Below are 16474 nucleotides of genomic sequence, written 5' to 3' on the forward strand. Positions count from 1 at the left end.
ATATACTGTTATCCTGAATTTCTAAACTTGAAAATCACTCCTTAAATGTACTATCTAAGTCCTGCATATTTCTCATCCAGAGTAGTTTAGCTGCCAAGGAAATTATTGCTCCATTGCATATCTTCACCTTACTTTCCTCTTCTCCCTATAATCATGGAAATCCACCATCAATTCTTCTTTTTCCTTACTCATCTGCCAAGTCTTTTCTCCATTCCCTATGCCAAGATTCTCTGGCATAAACACCTGTGGCTGCCAAACCTTCCTGCTATTGTCCTAACATAAGCAGCTCGAAGATGACTACTCTTCTCCCTCCCCACAATTTGCTTTGTATATCCAGTTGCCAGATGCCAGCAGAGTAAGTACCAGGAGAGAAGAAAATAAAACATTCCTTCTTCTGGTGAAGGAGAGTGGAGGAAAGAAGGAATAGCTTTCTAACTCATGGGCTACCATTGTTAAGAATGTCCCTGGAATCTTATGAAGAAGTGGTCTTAAATGACTGGTGTGATTTATATCTGTTTTCCTCTTTACTGTAAGCTGTGAGGAAATGTTTGATCTTTACTGAGCATGTACCACTTCATTCCTTTTAATCTGACCAAAAAGTTGTGTTGCTCCCTAAACATCTAAGGAGTCAGATAAGAACTGGTATACTAGTTTGAAAACATTGGTCAGCTGTAAATATGTGTCAGTTTCCAGTGTTTAGGAAATTGCTCTGAAGACCTTTGCTCTAATATAGAGGAACCGGATGTAGCACATGGTGAGCCAGGCCCTGGTGTCAAGGGAGTTGGAATTGGTGTCTTGACTCCACCACTAAATTGCCCTGGGAACTGGACAAGTCACCCAACTTCTGTGCACCTCAGTGTCCCCACTGGTAAAATGGAGATAGTAACTAACATTGGGGGGCATGTACCAAGTGAGGACACTTTTAAGAAGCTCACATGTATTACTTCCTATCCTCCTCTCAACGATCCTAATAAGTAGGTTTTGTTGTTATTATCATGTCTATTTTAACGATGTAGAAACTGAGGCACAAAGAGGTTGGTTTTCTTACCTATGGTCCCAAAGCTACTGTGTTTCCCTGAAAATAAGACCTAACCAGAAAATAAGCCCTAGCATGATTTTTCAGGATGACATGCCCTGAACATAAGCCCTAAATTAATATAAGCAAAAATTAATATAAGACCCGGTATTATTTTCGGGGAAACATGGTATATATGGAGTCCAGATTCAAACCTAGGCAGTCCAATGGCCAGCACCCATGCTCTGTTGTGTACCCTGTCTCACTGACTTGTGATAATTAAATCAGATTAAGTATTCGGTAATCTATGTAACATGTTGTTATTAACTTTCCTGAGGTTCATTTCCTCATCTGCCAAAAGGAGACAATACTGATGCTTCAGAGTTTTTGGTAAGAAATAAACAAATGGAAGAAGAGTGAGATTTTGCTACCCACCTTTCATTACCACTATAACACACAAAACATGTTTTGCTTTTAAATTACATATGGTCTAAGCCTGTCCATTGCTTTAATGTAAAACTAACATCACTTTTCCCTTTTGCTTCTTACAGATTTTTGCATATATGAATGAAACCTCTTCCCGAAAAGCAAAGTGGGACCTCCAAGCTCTTAGATTTTTATCAATTAATTCAATAATTGATCCTTGGGTCTTTGCCATCCTTAGGCCCTCTGTTCTGAGACTAATGCGTTCAGTCCTCTGTTGTCGGGTTTCATTAAGAACACAAGATTCAACACAAACTTCCTGTTCTGCCCCGTCAAACACCAGTAAATAGACTGACCTTTGTAGAAAGCAGCTAAAATGTGCTTATTAGCCAGCATCTGGAAGATCATTTTGAAATGGTTCCTTGGAGAAATGAGAAAAGTTGGTTTATAAACAAAATGAAGCTAACCTAATAAAACAGAGTAAACACACATTTTAGCAATAGTTTGGGCTACACACATGCTGACAAGACACTTCATGGAAGGTGTCAGAAGGATCTATAAAACCTACCCTCAATAAGCATGTCACATGGTTTTTAGAAGAACAACCAACTGCATTTAAGATCCAGTTGCCTTTTGATTTAAGCTTTCCTGTTGAATGAGAAAGCATGCGGTTTTGTAATTTGTTTAAAACCCTAAATAGTTACTGTGTGTTTTCTATTTTAATCTTCTGTGTTACTATTGTTATGAACATACAGCATACAGTCAGACCAGATGAAACTTCATATATATTCTCTAGGAAGTTGGTATGTAGAAACAACAAACCTGGTGTTTTGTGACTGCTTAACAAACTATCTTTGGACAATGAGTTTGAAAATCGTAGTCACTTTGTATTACAATGTTTGTGTGTGTGGGAGTACTCTCTTGTCACTATTACTCATACTAAATGGTATTCTCGTTAGTATTACTTGTGGAACAGTAGGCTCAGTTAGTTAATGTACTAGTCCTCCAGAAGCTATGTGTCAAAAAGTGTCAGGTTATTTATTTTATAATGTCCATCATGCTAATAGTAATCAAGAAAACTTTAGGAATTTTCCTCTCAACAAGAAATAACAGGCTATAAAGAAAGTTAATTCTCATTATTACTCTTCATTCTGTTTCCAGGGGAGGCTGTACGAAGGTCGGACAATTAAGTTCGCGAACTTCCCACCCTGTACGTGCACAGTGGAAAGTTCGTGAACTCAATTGTCCAACCTTTTCATATGTGGCTATGTCTGAAGCCACATATTAGGATTAAAAACTGAAAAATCTGGTCAATTGTTCAGATACACTGGAACTCTTTTAATGCTGGTGTGAGGCAATGACTAATATCTACTTTATAAGATTTCTGTGTTGTAGCAAAATTCATCTGTCTGTATTTTTTCCAGGAAACATGGTTTGGCTCATACTACATAGGAAATCATGTAACATGAGTTATGCCTTAATATATTTCTAAATCTAAATGTTTGACATGCTGTAAACTCAGCATCAAAATATTTCAGTGGATTTGCACTGTTTAATCATATCTTAGTTACTGTGTAAGTTCATCTGAAATGTCACAACAATAAAGTATAAAACAAAAATTTGAAAATAGAATAGTATTTGATGAATTTCTCCAAATAACGTTTTAGAGTTAGTGTAGATATAATATTTTTCCAATGAGATAAAAGTGGAAATTTATATTTAATTTGGCAGGTTTTTAAAGTATGGTTGCATTATAAATTAGAGTTTAAAGTGTTCAATATAGTACTTGGTAAGAGGATTTTTTTCCTTACAGAACTATGTTTAAAATAGTAGAACCATCTTATTTTTTTCAGTATTATTACAAGATAGCTATGATAAAAAAAAATAAAGAGATGTTAGTTTTTTTCCAAAATCTCATTGAGTTGCTTACATAAAAACATTTCCTACAAGTCGTTAGATCACGTAGTTTTTCCAAACCATTCTAGGCATCAGTGTATTTTGACACAATCTATGTCAAATCAGCTCTTATTTTAAAAAGAGTAAATAAGTGGTTTGCTTTTCTACTAATTTAGACAAACGAGGCAAAATTTAACTTAACTAAAATCTGGACATGTAAATAAATCTTCCCTGTCCACCAAATATTCTAAAGTTAAGAAATTGGCCTAAATAGGACTAATTAGTCTGGCTCAGGGGTAATTCCTAAACATAAAATTCTGAAGCTAATTTGAATCTGGAAGATTTATTTCTTTTATCAGGTGCCTTTTTTTCCCCAATTGAAAATGTTAACTATAATCCTTCACCCCACTTCATCACCCCACAAAGTTCTGGAATAATGCCTGATAACTTAAAAAAGTCAAACTTGGACATAATATCACTACTGGGAACAAAATGATTCACTCTGGGGCTCCAACATGTAACTGTTTAAGCCATTTATTTAAGAACTAGTAGATTCCTAGGGCTTTGTTTCCTAGTTTCCTACTGTTCCTTGCACTGTGTTAAATGACTAAATCTTGTTATTTCATGTGCACTGATATATATACATATATATATATGTATGTATACACACACACACACACACACACACACATACACACAGATGGATAGATAGAAGGAATTGAGAGTAAAAATCCCATGTAGTAGTCAGTAGACTACTAATAATGGTAATTTACAGATAACAGAAAAAATTACTAGAATTAGATATGTAAATATTTTCTTTCTAAAAATCCCATCTCATCAGACATACTTGTTTAAGTTTACTGAGTCATTTTCAAGTTAAATAAAAAACACAGAACTTAGCTCGGTGTATTAGTGAACTGAATTATAATGAAAGAAGACCTAGATTTCATTCTTTGCCCCCAACAGCCAGTGGAATGAAAAGGGGAGAAAGAAACAATAATATTGTGTTCCCCGAAAATAAGATCTAGCTGGACAGTCACCTCTAATGCGTCTTTTGGAGCAAAAATTAATATAATACCCATCTTATTTTACTATAAGACCGGGTTGTTATAATATAATATAATGTAATACCCAATCTTATATTAATTTTTGCTCCAAAAGACACATTAGAGCTCATTGTCTGGCTAGGTCTTATTTTGGGGGAAACAGGATAGATATTCACCACAAAATGCCAGCAGCAACTTTACGTGTTGCCAGAAATGGGATAGGCCAAAGCAGTTTGTTCTGAGCTGAATTATTACTGGATGGTTCACTGTGGCCCTTGGTCATCTTTCTCAAGAGAGTACTGGGAAATTCTAGTACTAAACTGTGGCCTTGAATCTCCAAAGATCTCAGAGGGACCTGAGTTTGCTTAGATTCTATAGAAAGCCTCCAAAAGATCTGAACTGAAAGTGGTTTGGACCTAGTGACACCCTAGAGCCAGATCAACGCTCTAGAAACAGCACCAGTGCAAACCACCATGCTGGCAGAGGCTGCAAACCCTGAGCAGTGGGGAAGGCAAATCCCATCCACATCAGTACATTCGCAGTGTAATTCGGTTCAGCTTTTGGCACCTTTGCCTGCTCACAACAGTGCAAATTGAAAGGGCTGTCCTAATGCTACTATAACGTCAGCTCTGATTTGAACCCAGTAAAAACATGTTCAGGTTTAGAATTTGATAACTTTGAAAGGCAGGGGAAGACAACTACCTTGCACTGAAGCAGAGCTTTATTTATTTCACTTTGCCAGATCTAATGGGTTGAGCCAAATCTAATAGTTTTCTGAATTTCAGAAGATTTTGAGCTGTTCACAGATAGAGAAGCAGTCTTGTCTGCAAATGAGTGATTTATATATGTGGACTTAGAATGCCTACTCATGCAGAAGGTGTTGCAACTTGAATATTTGATGATTATCTTCTGTCTTTATCAAACACTTAACTCCATTGGATTCCCTTTCTGAGTGCACTTTTATAACATACCTCCAATCACTAACAGTATTATTAGTGATTTTTTTTAAATTTACAAAGCATTTTGATCACCTGAAACATACTATGAAAATAAATGTTATTTTAGCAATTCACAAAAGCTATATATAGTCATCTAATTTATACATGGGATCAAGGCCATGCATTGGGCATTAATTTTTATTTCAGAAAATTACTCCCCGCCCCTTTTTTTTCTGGTAGATTTTGTGATTTTTTTTTTATTGTAAGTAAATTTTCTTGAATTATATTTTTTTATTTTCTATAAAATATATGTACTATTAAAGGTCAGTTTGGATGGTTGAATTCTGTGACTTATGTGTTTCATTTTTTAAAAATCTGCCGAGAGTCAAATATAACAGTGAGGATTCCAGCAGAAAGAAATCACACACTCAAAAAGGTGAGGACTGTTGAATGAAAGGAATATTTACAGAGGGGTAGACAAGGTTTAGGGAATCAATGGGATGGTGAAGGATCCCTTGGAAGCTATTACCACTCCTAGGCTGCAAGGAACAAGGGTATAGCAGTCACTGGAAGTGACTCCTGCCACCCAGCAGGAACTGTGGCCTTGCAGGAACCTGTGGCCTTACATAGGGAAGCATAGTTGCTTGCAAACCACAGGGAGGGTGTGGATGGCAGTTCTCCCTTCCTACTTTCTACTCTTCTGCCTGTTCCTCCCATTGCCAAACCCAACTGTAATCCAGAGAGTAAGTAACCCGGGTGATGCAGTCCATGGAGGCTGTAGTACAGATAGACAGTAGAGGGGCAAATGGAGAATATCCAGGATAAGCAGATTAAAATATATTCTTTTTTTATTTTAATTATACCAACACAAAAATTGAAACCACAAAGTGGGCTGTCTTTCTGCCTTCTACTTCAAATTGATATCCTCTAGCAAGCTTGGGGAATAAGAATCAGCCCCATCTGATTGGAAATAGGTAAAATACTGTTGACTGGACAAAATAATTCTCCAGGTAGTCCACCACAAGAGGGTTTATTCAGGAAAGAAAAAGAAACAAAACCATCACAGCAGTGTGAGGACGCACACCTCTGGCCGACCACCTATGTGCAAATAAGTGCCCTCTTCCAAAGATGGCCCCCTATATAAATAAACCCTCTCCCAGAAGTTGGAACCATCCAGTTTTAACAGAAAGTCAGGACTAGAGAGTAACAGGAAGCCCAGCTCTGCCCATAGACTTCCCAGTTCTATGGTTAGTCATCTTATGATGCCAGTTCACTTTTATTAATACTATAGGTTCCTTTACCAAAATATTTGTCCTGGACTGTGCTCCTTGAGGCTTAGCATTTATATCTATCCAACTCTGGAGGCAGTTGTTATGATCAGGGGAGAGAAAGGGGATCAGACCAAAGCATCTTTCTGTTTTCCCTGCCCACAGCAGTCAGTATAACAGCTATTTCTAAGCACAACAAAGAGAGATAACATGTATACTGGTCTGGAAATGTACTGAAGCCTTATTTTTAAGAAGGACCACTGGAGTGAGAAAAATCAAGAGAAAGCTCATTTAACAGTGCTGAGGCCCAGCCATATCCCCCAATTTACATAAGCTAAAATAGGTCGCCACAGCTATTATAAAGAAAGAGTTTATGTAGCAACTCAGCAATTCTGCATAGTTATAAATGCTGATAAAAGTAACTGAAAAAAGCAAATTTTAACAAAGTGGAAAATGCTTTGACAAAGTGTGGTGCTCAAAGCCATCTGTCCATGTTACCCACCCTGCTAACAGGATTTGTCTTCACTCATCCCCTTCTAAAGCACGCTTTTCCTAGCACAGAATTTCCCCATCCCCCCACCAATGGGTCCTGTCATCTTTGATGCACACACTCAACCTTTACAATTTGAGCAAATTCTAGATTTATCTGGGGGATATTAAAGATTTGTCAGACTGCTGGAGTTTTCTCAGACAAGTTATTTAACCTCTCTGACTCTTGGTTTCTTCATCTATAAAATGATAATAAAATTATCCATCTCCTCAATTGTTTTGAGGATTAAATGAGTAAATGTGTGCAGGACATTCAGCACTGTACGTGGCCATGCTAAATGTCAGTAAGGTTAGGGATTGGTATTATCCTCGACACCCAGTTCAGTGGCCCCTCTGACTTCCTCACATACCTCTGCCTCAGCTTGCTCAATCTTCATGGGGGCCATGGTGGAGGGATCATAGTATCTACTTGTTAACTCTGGTTAACTGTCAACAATGATGATGATGGTAATAAACATGTGGGACAAGTTTGTATTTCAGAAAATACAGTGAAGATTGGCACACATGAGATCCTGTAGAGAAATGTGTAAACATAAAAGAGTCCAAGAGAGACAGAAAGACAACAGGACATCAACATGTCCCCTGTTCCCTTGATGGAGACAAGGAGGGGAGCACAAGGGAACAGATCCTGAAACACTATTCAAACAGGACATTTTGTGTTTGGGGAAACTCAGCTCTATCACAAAGCTGAAATTAAGCAGATTTCATTTACATATCATCTTCCGAAGATCCTCCAGAATTAATCCAAGCCATGTGTCACAGATGACCTTTCATGTTCCTGAAATTTACACCCACGACTTCTCCTCTCTGGGCAAAACATTCCCGATTTCCTCACCTGTCCCTTGTGTGACACCTCACCATTTTGGTGCCCTCTTCCAGATCTTATCCAAGTATTAATGCCCATTTTAATATGTTGGGCCAGAACCAAACACCAATAAATAATTCTAAAATGGTCTTATCAGTACTGAGTACTGATACGTCAGTTGCTGGTTCAATCTGAACATTGTATTTCCATTAATGCAACCTGAGATTACAAAGCTTTATTAGCAACTAGGTCATGCCTCTATAACCTTCAACAAATGAGAAAAGTAACAATATTCCACGTAAAATACTGTTGACTAGACAAAATAAATCTCTATGTAGTCCACCACAAGAGGATTTATTCAGGAAAGAAAAAGAAACAAAACTGGGTGTACAGGGGTCAGTGAGTTGCTCACTAAGGACATCCTCATACAATACCTTTATGATTATGCTGCTGGTCTAACCGCCTGAGACCATACAGTCACTTGGTTTCTCATTAGTCATATTGCCTATCAACTCTTGGATTGGTACACTAGGAGGGGGAACTTTGAGTTTGTATGCTGATCCTGGCCTTTGTGTTAATAACTTGAGGTGATGTGGAATTAGATGCCAGTGCCTGAGTCCAGAGAACAGTTTTTTCCTTGAAAATGGAACACACTGCTTTTAATTAGCAAATGATATTTCTGCTAGAATTAACTGGCCAGTACTGATCTCAGTCCTAAGAGTGTGCCTGATGTGTCATGATAAATGAAACATTTAAAAATTGCAACAGCTGCACAATTAAACCTATGAAGAGTTGACTACCTTGCAGCTCTTAGAGAACTTTTCAACACGTCCACCCTGTAAAGAGCTCAAAGGAACAAGCCAAAAAGCTGTATACCTTTGAAAACTCAACCTTAACTTTTTATGTTTTTAAAAACAAATGTCCACATGTTACTTGTAAAATGAAAGGCACGATAACCAAAACACTGTGAACTGCATACTGTGGTGTACTACTCTTTGACCTGTAAAAATAAATCTTTCTGGTATTAGAAAGCATTCTGATACAAGAAGAGCACACTTAACTATAAACTAGAGATCTTTATTCTCTTTAATACCTATTATGGTGATTGGGGAAACACTAGCTCAGATGGCCACATCTTTCCATGAAATGTTAATTTGGAAAACTAAGGACGGAGGAGAGTCAGACTCCTTTCTTTCTACAGAGATCTGTGTTCTCAATTAGTTATAGTGAACCACAATGGTAGCAAAGAAATACTAAGTAAGGAAACAATTATCCTGCTTTATCAGTATTAAAGGTTTTTTAAAAAATAAAGTCTTGCCTTTAGTTTATGTACTTGAGCATGTTAGAATACTGCTGTTTGTAATCCTTTGAGATAGAAATTTTGAATTAAGAGACAAATCACATGGGTAAAAGTGATAACTTTATTTTTAAACCAACACACCGAAAGGTAAAGGAAGTATGGTGAAACTGAGGTTGGAATGCAGACATCAGATCAGTGAGATCTTCTTTCTACATGATGTGTCTCCATTCCCTAGCCCTCCTCTCCCATCCCTCTTCTCCACTCCTTAACTCCAGCTACCCAGCCCAATGTACTGTACCTAGAATATATCAGCTTTTATCTCAAGGTCATTGCCCTGGTTGGTCTCTACCTGGAATAAACACTTTTCTCCCAGACAGTCATGGATCACTTCTTTATTTCCTACCTCCTTCAAAATTTTGCTCCAGTGATGCTTTTTCACAGACCACCTTTCCTAAAGGTGCACCCCATTCCCTTTCCCCTACTCTATCATTTTCCAGTATGAATGACATTAAACATACCACAAGGTTGATGTATGTATTACATTCACAGTCTACCTCCTTGCACTAGAATGTGAGTGCCAGGAGAGAGCGATTCTTGTCTGTTTTGTGTTGATACCTAATGTTATCGTGTCTTGCAATTGCCAGATGTCCCATATACTTGGAATTGTATCTTTTGGATTTCAGGGCTTTTTTTTTTTTTTTTTCACTTTCTCAGTATATTTTTCTTAGGACATTTTCTAAATGATCCCATATTACATTTTAGTGTTTTATATATAAACATCTAATCCTCAAAACAACACTGTCAGGTCAATATTGTCCCCATTTTACAGATGATAAAACATATGTTCAAAGTTAAGGAATTAGCTCAAGATCATACAGTTTTTAGGGGAGAGTTAAATAAAATTAAACCATTTTCTGATTTCAAACCCAGAGATGCTTCTACTGATCCCACAGAATGGACATCTATAACGGCCCTCTAGTTCTGACTCTTGTCCAGAATAAAAACTCCATGGGCATGGACCTTGACTGTCTTTATCACAACCATATTTGTAGTACCTAAGATAGTATCTGGTATATAGTAGGTGCTTATAAATATTTGTTGAATGATTGAAGAACAAATCAACAAAAGGCAGTTATCAAGGATACGATCTCTAGTCATCTCTGAACGACTTAAAATAGTTCATCTTCTTGCTCCTCTTTCTCTTCCCCTCTTCTTTGAACAACTCGATCCTAATCCCATTTGGTGAGGCAGAGGAAGGTAGGCTTTTGCAGGTGGGTGTGTGTGAGTCAAAGCAGGGGGAGGATGTATCTATATGAGGGTAGTGCCTTGTGGAGCCCTAGTGGACTGAGGACGGAATCCCTACAGAAAGGCAGCCTGGAGTGGGCATCAAAGCTCAAACTGGGTGAGGAGTTTACCCACACAGGGTGCGTGACCCAGAGTGGGGAGTCAGAACCAAAGGGGGTGGGTAATGGTGACCTGGCATCAGGGTATATGAGCCCAAACAGGATGAGGAGTAAGAGGGAGTCCATTCAGAGGAGCAGCCTTGCATGGGTTACCAGCGCCCGTGGGAAATGAGGAGGCTGTCCACACAAGTGGTGAACTGGTAGAGGGTCAGAACCTGAGTGGGAGGGAAGGATATCTTTGCAAGCAGATGGCCCATGGGTTTAGGGGCCTGAGCAGAATAAGAAGAGCATGCCCTTGTGGGGATGGCCTGGCATGGGCTGGCAGAGCCCAAACAAACCAAGGATGGTAACTACTTGGGGTAGTCAGGGACTCAGATTGGAGAGTGAGAGCTTGAGCAGGACAGCGGAAGTGTGGGGAAGGGAAGGGAGACTGGTTATATACTGAAGGATTTATCAAAGAAGCAAATGTATTAAGGATAATGGAAAGGTTTGTCACTGTTAGAGAAATATAAAAAGAAAAAACAAGAGAGACTGGGATTAGCCCAATAACAATGGGCACACCAGCACACAGATCTTGATTTCTAAATGCCATTTTTCTTTAAAAGGAACGAGGGCTCCTTGGGGGAAATGTCTGATTTCAGGCCTGGGGCAGAGAAAGTATAAGATGAACCAGGAACATCTTGTGGTACAAGAAAATAAGGAAGTGTCCAAGGAATGAGGGGGCCATAGCAGGATAGTTCTGTGGTTTTAAAGTACCTTCTTACAAAACAATTATTAATTACAGTGAGCAATCCTGACAGACCTTAATGTAATCAGGGGATCAAAGTAAGCATCATTAGTAATGGAACCAATTTAAGTTGTGAGCAGAATACGCTGCAATAAGAACATGGGGAAATTTCTGAGATATTTCTTACTGTCAAAGCTTCATAACCTGAACGTAATCATGAGGAAACAACAGACTAACCCAAATTGAAGGATATTCTACAAAATGGTTGGCCTGTAATCTTCGAAAGAGTCAAGGTCATGAAAGTCAAGGAAAGAGTAAGGTATGCTGTACACCTGAAACTAATATAATAGTGTATGTCAACTATAATTAAAAATAATTTCTTTTTTAAAAAAAGAGTGAGGGACTGTTCCAGATTGAAGGAAACTAAAAGGACAGACAACTAATTACAATGTGTGATTCTGAACTAGATGTTATTCCTATAAAGGGCATTACTGGGACAACTAGCAAAATGCAAATAGGTTTTGAGGAATGGATAATAGTAACACATCCATATTAACTTCTAGATTTTTGGTTACTACATTGTGGTTATGTAAGGGACTGTCTTTAGAAACACACCCTGAAGTACCAAGGGGGTGACAATGCTTCATTTCAAAACCTAACCTCAAATATAATAATTCAAGGGAAAAAAGTTATGTGTACTGTACTTCCAATGTTTCTGTGATTGTTTCTGTGAATTCTCTGTTTATGATTGCTTCAACATTTAAAAAGTTGAAAAATAAATCCGCAGGCACACTCACGGCAAGAGGAAAAAAAACAAACAAAAAAAATTCTTACTTTTTGTATAGAGGGAGAAATTGACAAAGTAAAATAAAATCAGAATCTAATTTCTATCACTGATCGTTGTGGTCCATAAAGCTGCTTTTTATATGAGCTGTTAGCTTAATGTTTCCAACCTGTTCACCAATAAGTTAAGTGTTAAGATGGTGCTAATGGTTTGCCTTAAAGAGTTTATGTACTTATTATCATGTTCCCATTGGGAAACAAGAAATCAAATGCATTTACAACTATGAACTGCTATTTAAATTTACACGAGTAATTTTTTTGGGGGAAAGTGCAGTGATCTCAGCATTTACTTAATGATAACATTAGACATTAGAGGAGAAAATGATTGCCCAAAAGAAAACATGGTTTATTGACCATTGGCCCAGCCCCATCCTCTCTAATTTACAGCTTCACCAGAATCATGAGTTCATTTTTACCTGTAGGAAGCCCTACTTCAGCCTTCTTATTTCTCAGCTCGACCTGCACAATACAATAAGCTTTTGAATGTCACTGATGGAAATTAATTATTCTTCAAGATGAATTTCCATAAAACCTATTCCTCATAGAAACCCGTCTGCTCACCTTTCCTGTCAATCATAAATCTATGCTCAAAAGCAAAGAAGGATTGTGTTTACTCTGGAGATGTGTAATAGGATACCCAGATGTGGGAGCTGGTTGTCAGGAAATTAGTCCTCGGTACTGCCTCATTCTGTTTAGTGCTCCTATCCTCCCCAGCCCATCTTCCACACCTGCTGCCAGTGGCATCAGCCTTGGAGGCAGATTAGGACACTGGTTGGTATAAAGTTTGGACTTTGATGTTACACAAACCTCATTTCAAACCCTGCCTTTGCCATTTACTGTGTAACCTTAAGCAAGTGGCTTTGACTTTCTAAGCCTATTTTCTCATCACTATCATGAGAATAGTAGTTGTCTACCTTTGAAACAATCAAATGATATGTCATATGAAATACTTAAAACAATGTTTGACATGTGGTACATGCTTTTAAAATTGCTGATTCTTATTATCATTACTGATTTTTTAACTGAAAATCTGATCAACAAATTTATGTTGTTATTATAGGATGTTATTAAGATCCTATATTTATAGTATACTGACTTCCACACTTCTACTGTTCAAACCTTTCTGATCATCAAAGGCACACAAACACACAGAGACCACCACCACCACCACCACCACCACCACCACCACCAGCAACAATACCACAAGCATTATCATATTTGTGTCTGTCTAATGACTTTGACAGATGTTACCAATAAGTCTGAGGGTGACTGGGGACGCCGAGGAGCCCACTGATGTCAGAGGTGATACAGCTGATTGAATCTACATCTGTGTTCACAGCCAGGATTCACCAAAGAAATAGTGACAGGAGCAGTTGCCCCACCCATCTCCATACCATTCAGAGACATTTGTAGTCATTTATGGATGTCTTCTCCCCCAGGACAGTCTCATTGCTCATTCTCTCATTTCATTCAGGTCTCCGCTCAAACCCCAAAACCCCAAAGTAGCCTTCACTACATAACTCATAACACATATTTATAAAAGCATATATTTTTATATTTTTTTCTGTCTATTTTCATGACTGAAGTTTTTCTTCTTATGAAATAGGTTTCCAGGAATAGAACCCCACTCTATAAAATTGTACCTATAGGACCTAGGAGTCCAACCTGTGACTAATGTCCAGAACCAATTCATTCCTAAGTCATCAGTTTCCCTAAATCATTGGCTTCCTATCATCCCTAGGGAAAGAGCAAGGCTCCTTAGCAGACAAGCAAGGGGGAACTGGGTCTGCTCACTTCCTCCGCTCATCTACTGCAACCACTGACCTCTCATTTCACTTCTGAGACACTTCTGGTTTCACCTCTCCATCCTTGGCTCCTGCTGCCCTTTTGTCCATCTGCTTCCTGTCCTGATACTTACCTGTCCATTGTTAAGTGTCTGAGTAAGATATTCCTGACCTCTTCTTCCTACCACGTCATTAATGAAAATCCCACAAATTCAATGTTATAATTAATAATATGTTTATAATCCTTTGCTAAAACTGATTAGAACTACGAAAACTAACTAAGCCCAGGCTTTTTCTCCAAAACTATATGTACCTCTAAAGGCATACCTTTAAAATGTTTTATTTTAATTTACTAAAAGGAATTCATCCAATTTCATATCAACCATAACTTCTGAGATCCTAATTATGATAATATAATGTGCACCTCATTAATACCTGTAGAATTGTACCATGATCCAAATCTATAAAAGCTGAATACAGATAGAAAAATATACCCCACACTAGCTGCTTTTCCCCTGCAGATAGTCTTACTGACAGTACTCAACTTTTAAGAAAACAAAAACAAAAGCAAAAAACACCTAACACTGATTAGGTCAGATATATTGCTGTGAATTCATCATCTTTTAACTCAGCAAGAACTTCAAATAAAGTAGCCCAGTTTGGTAAATCAAAACATTTATATATTCCAGGAAGATTTTTCAGAGTATAAATTATATCTCAGAAATAATGGTATTATACTAAAATACATTATTTTATATGATGTTTCCTCAAGGGACAATATAAAATAAAAATAATATCTGGTAAATATTTGCACTTCCTATGCCAAAGAACAATACACCAGGGGTTAAAGGTAGAAGTTGTAGTTAGAGTTTCCTAAAAATTCCAGATAAAGTCTCAAAATAATGACATAAATAATAAACTAGGCCCGATATCATATTTTAAAAAAAACTTTTTAGTAGGTTTCTACTTTAAATATTTTTCAAAAGTTCTGTTTTGTATCCAGACTATTTATTTTGAGTGAAGAATGTTTAACCAAGAATCAGGACCAACATGGGCACCTAGCTTTAGCAGAAAAACGAACATAGAAGAGAAATTAGCAAATACACACATAAGAAAAGAACTCGTATTATTTTTGTTAAGAGATCATTATGACTGCATATCTTGTTTTCAAACATTAGTAAACAAAAGTGTTCATTGAAAGGATTCTTCTCCAAAAATGCAAATGCTGATTAAGAGGATTCTTCTTTGGACTTTTATTTGGAAATTCTTTTGAAAATCAAACATACTCATGAAAATATGTTTTTATTTTTTGTATCTTAGGTGCTTCCTAAAAGGATTTGAGGAAAATTACAATGGTAAATCACATATGCAACATAACAATTATGTATGGTTATATATACATATATAAGCATATATATGATTTATATATGATAATATATATCATATGTATGATTATAATTATATAATGTATGATTATATCAGTATCATACATAATTGTACATATATATGAACAAAAATGAAAAGAAATCTTCTCTTTCCCTAATATCATATTGCCTGTCTTTTGTGTTGATGATCTGGCAGACAGTTGTTATCTAATACAAATAAGGAAAGAAAAAACACAACTGTAAACAATGAGGGACTCTGGATAATATAATGAACAATGTTCAATGTTGGAACAAAAGAAGTATTTTTCAACTGAAGCCTTAATAGACTTCATGAAAAATTTTGAAATTTGATCCCATGAAAGTATTCTGTATATAGTCAAGATGATCTGATCTACATAAGATACTTCCTGACTATCTAGTAACAAAATTATGGTGGCTTTCTACTGGGTCAATGTAGTTAAGCTACAACTATGTTTCCCAGAGTTCCCTTCTCTCCATGGTTTCAGATAGGCCACAAGAGAAATTTTTGACAGATTTGGAAGGCAGAAGTGAAGCAGCGGCCATGTTTAAGCTTAGAATGTTGGTGTTACGTCAGGCACCATTGCAGCTCATGCACATTGTTGTGGATTTGCCAGCTTACTTTGTTGGCATGGGAAGGTAGTGGCTGGGCCCCCAGTTTCCTACCTCCTTCCACATCCCCTTGGAACAGCAGCTGAGCCCACTTCACTTCCAACAGGGGCTTGCTTCTCTCCTTCAGTTTGTTCCAATCCTGGGCCAAGTTTATGTGCTGCTGCAAGAGTGCACTAGGTTTTCCGCAGGTCAGTCACATCATTGAGCAGGTGGCAGGAGCCTGATAAAAGATATTCTAGATATCTAGCCTAGATACCTTAGACTGATAAGACAGCCTTTAAAAAAAATAATGGTGTTGGGCAGCCGGATGGCTCAGTTGGTTCGAGAGAGCGAGCTCTGAACAATAGGGTTGTCAGTTTGATTCCCACATGGGCCAGAGCTCTCAACAACAAGGTTGCTGCTTCAATTTCCACATGGGCCAGTGAGCTGTGCCCTCCATAACTAGATTGAAGACAACAAGCT

At 37.6% G+C, this 16474-nt stretch overlaps 1 protein-coding gene across 3 annotated transcripts in view; it reads left to right on the plus strand.

The window, feature by feature from the left end:
- The window catches only part of PTGER2 (prostaglandin E receptor 2), a 15884-nt gene extending 10226 nt beyond the window's left edge, over window positions 1-5658 (plus strand). For 2 of the 3 annotated variants that reach the window (XM_081048626.1, XM_081048629.1), the window contains exon 3: window positions 1567-5658. In XM_081048626.1, the coding sequence (XP_080904752.1) occupies window positions 1567-1788 (222 nt within the window). In that variant the 3' untranslated portion in view covers window positions 1789-5658. The remainder of the gene's footprint in view (window positions 1-1566) is intronic. The other variant, XM_081048628.1, reaches the window with a different exon arrangement.
- The last annotated feature ends 10816 nt before the right edge of the window (window positions 5659-16474 follow it).

This window comes from Rhinolophus hipposideros (genome assembly GCF_964194185.1).
Source record: "Rhinolophus hipposideros genome assembly, chromosome: 5".
NCBI lineage: Eukaryota > Metazoa > Chordata > Mammalia > Chiroptera > Rhinolophidae > Rhinolophus > Rhinolophus hipposideros.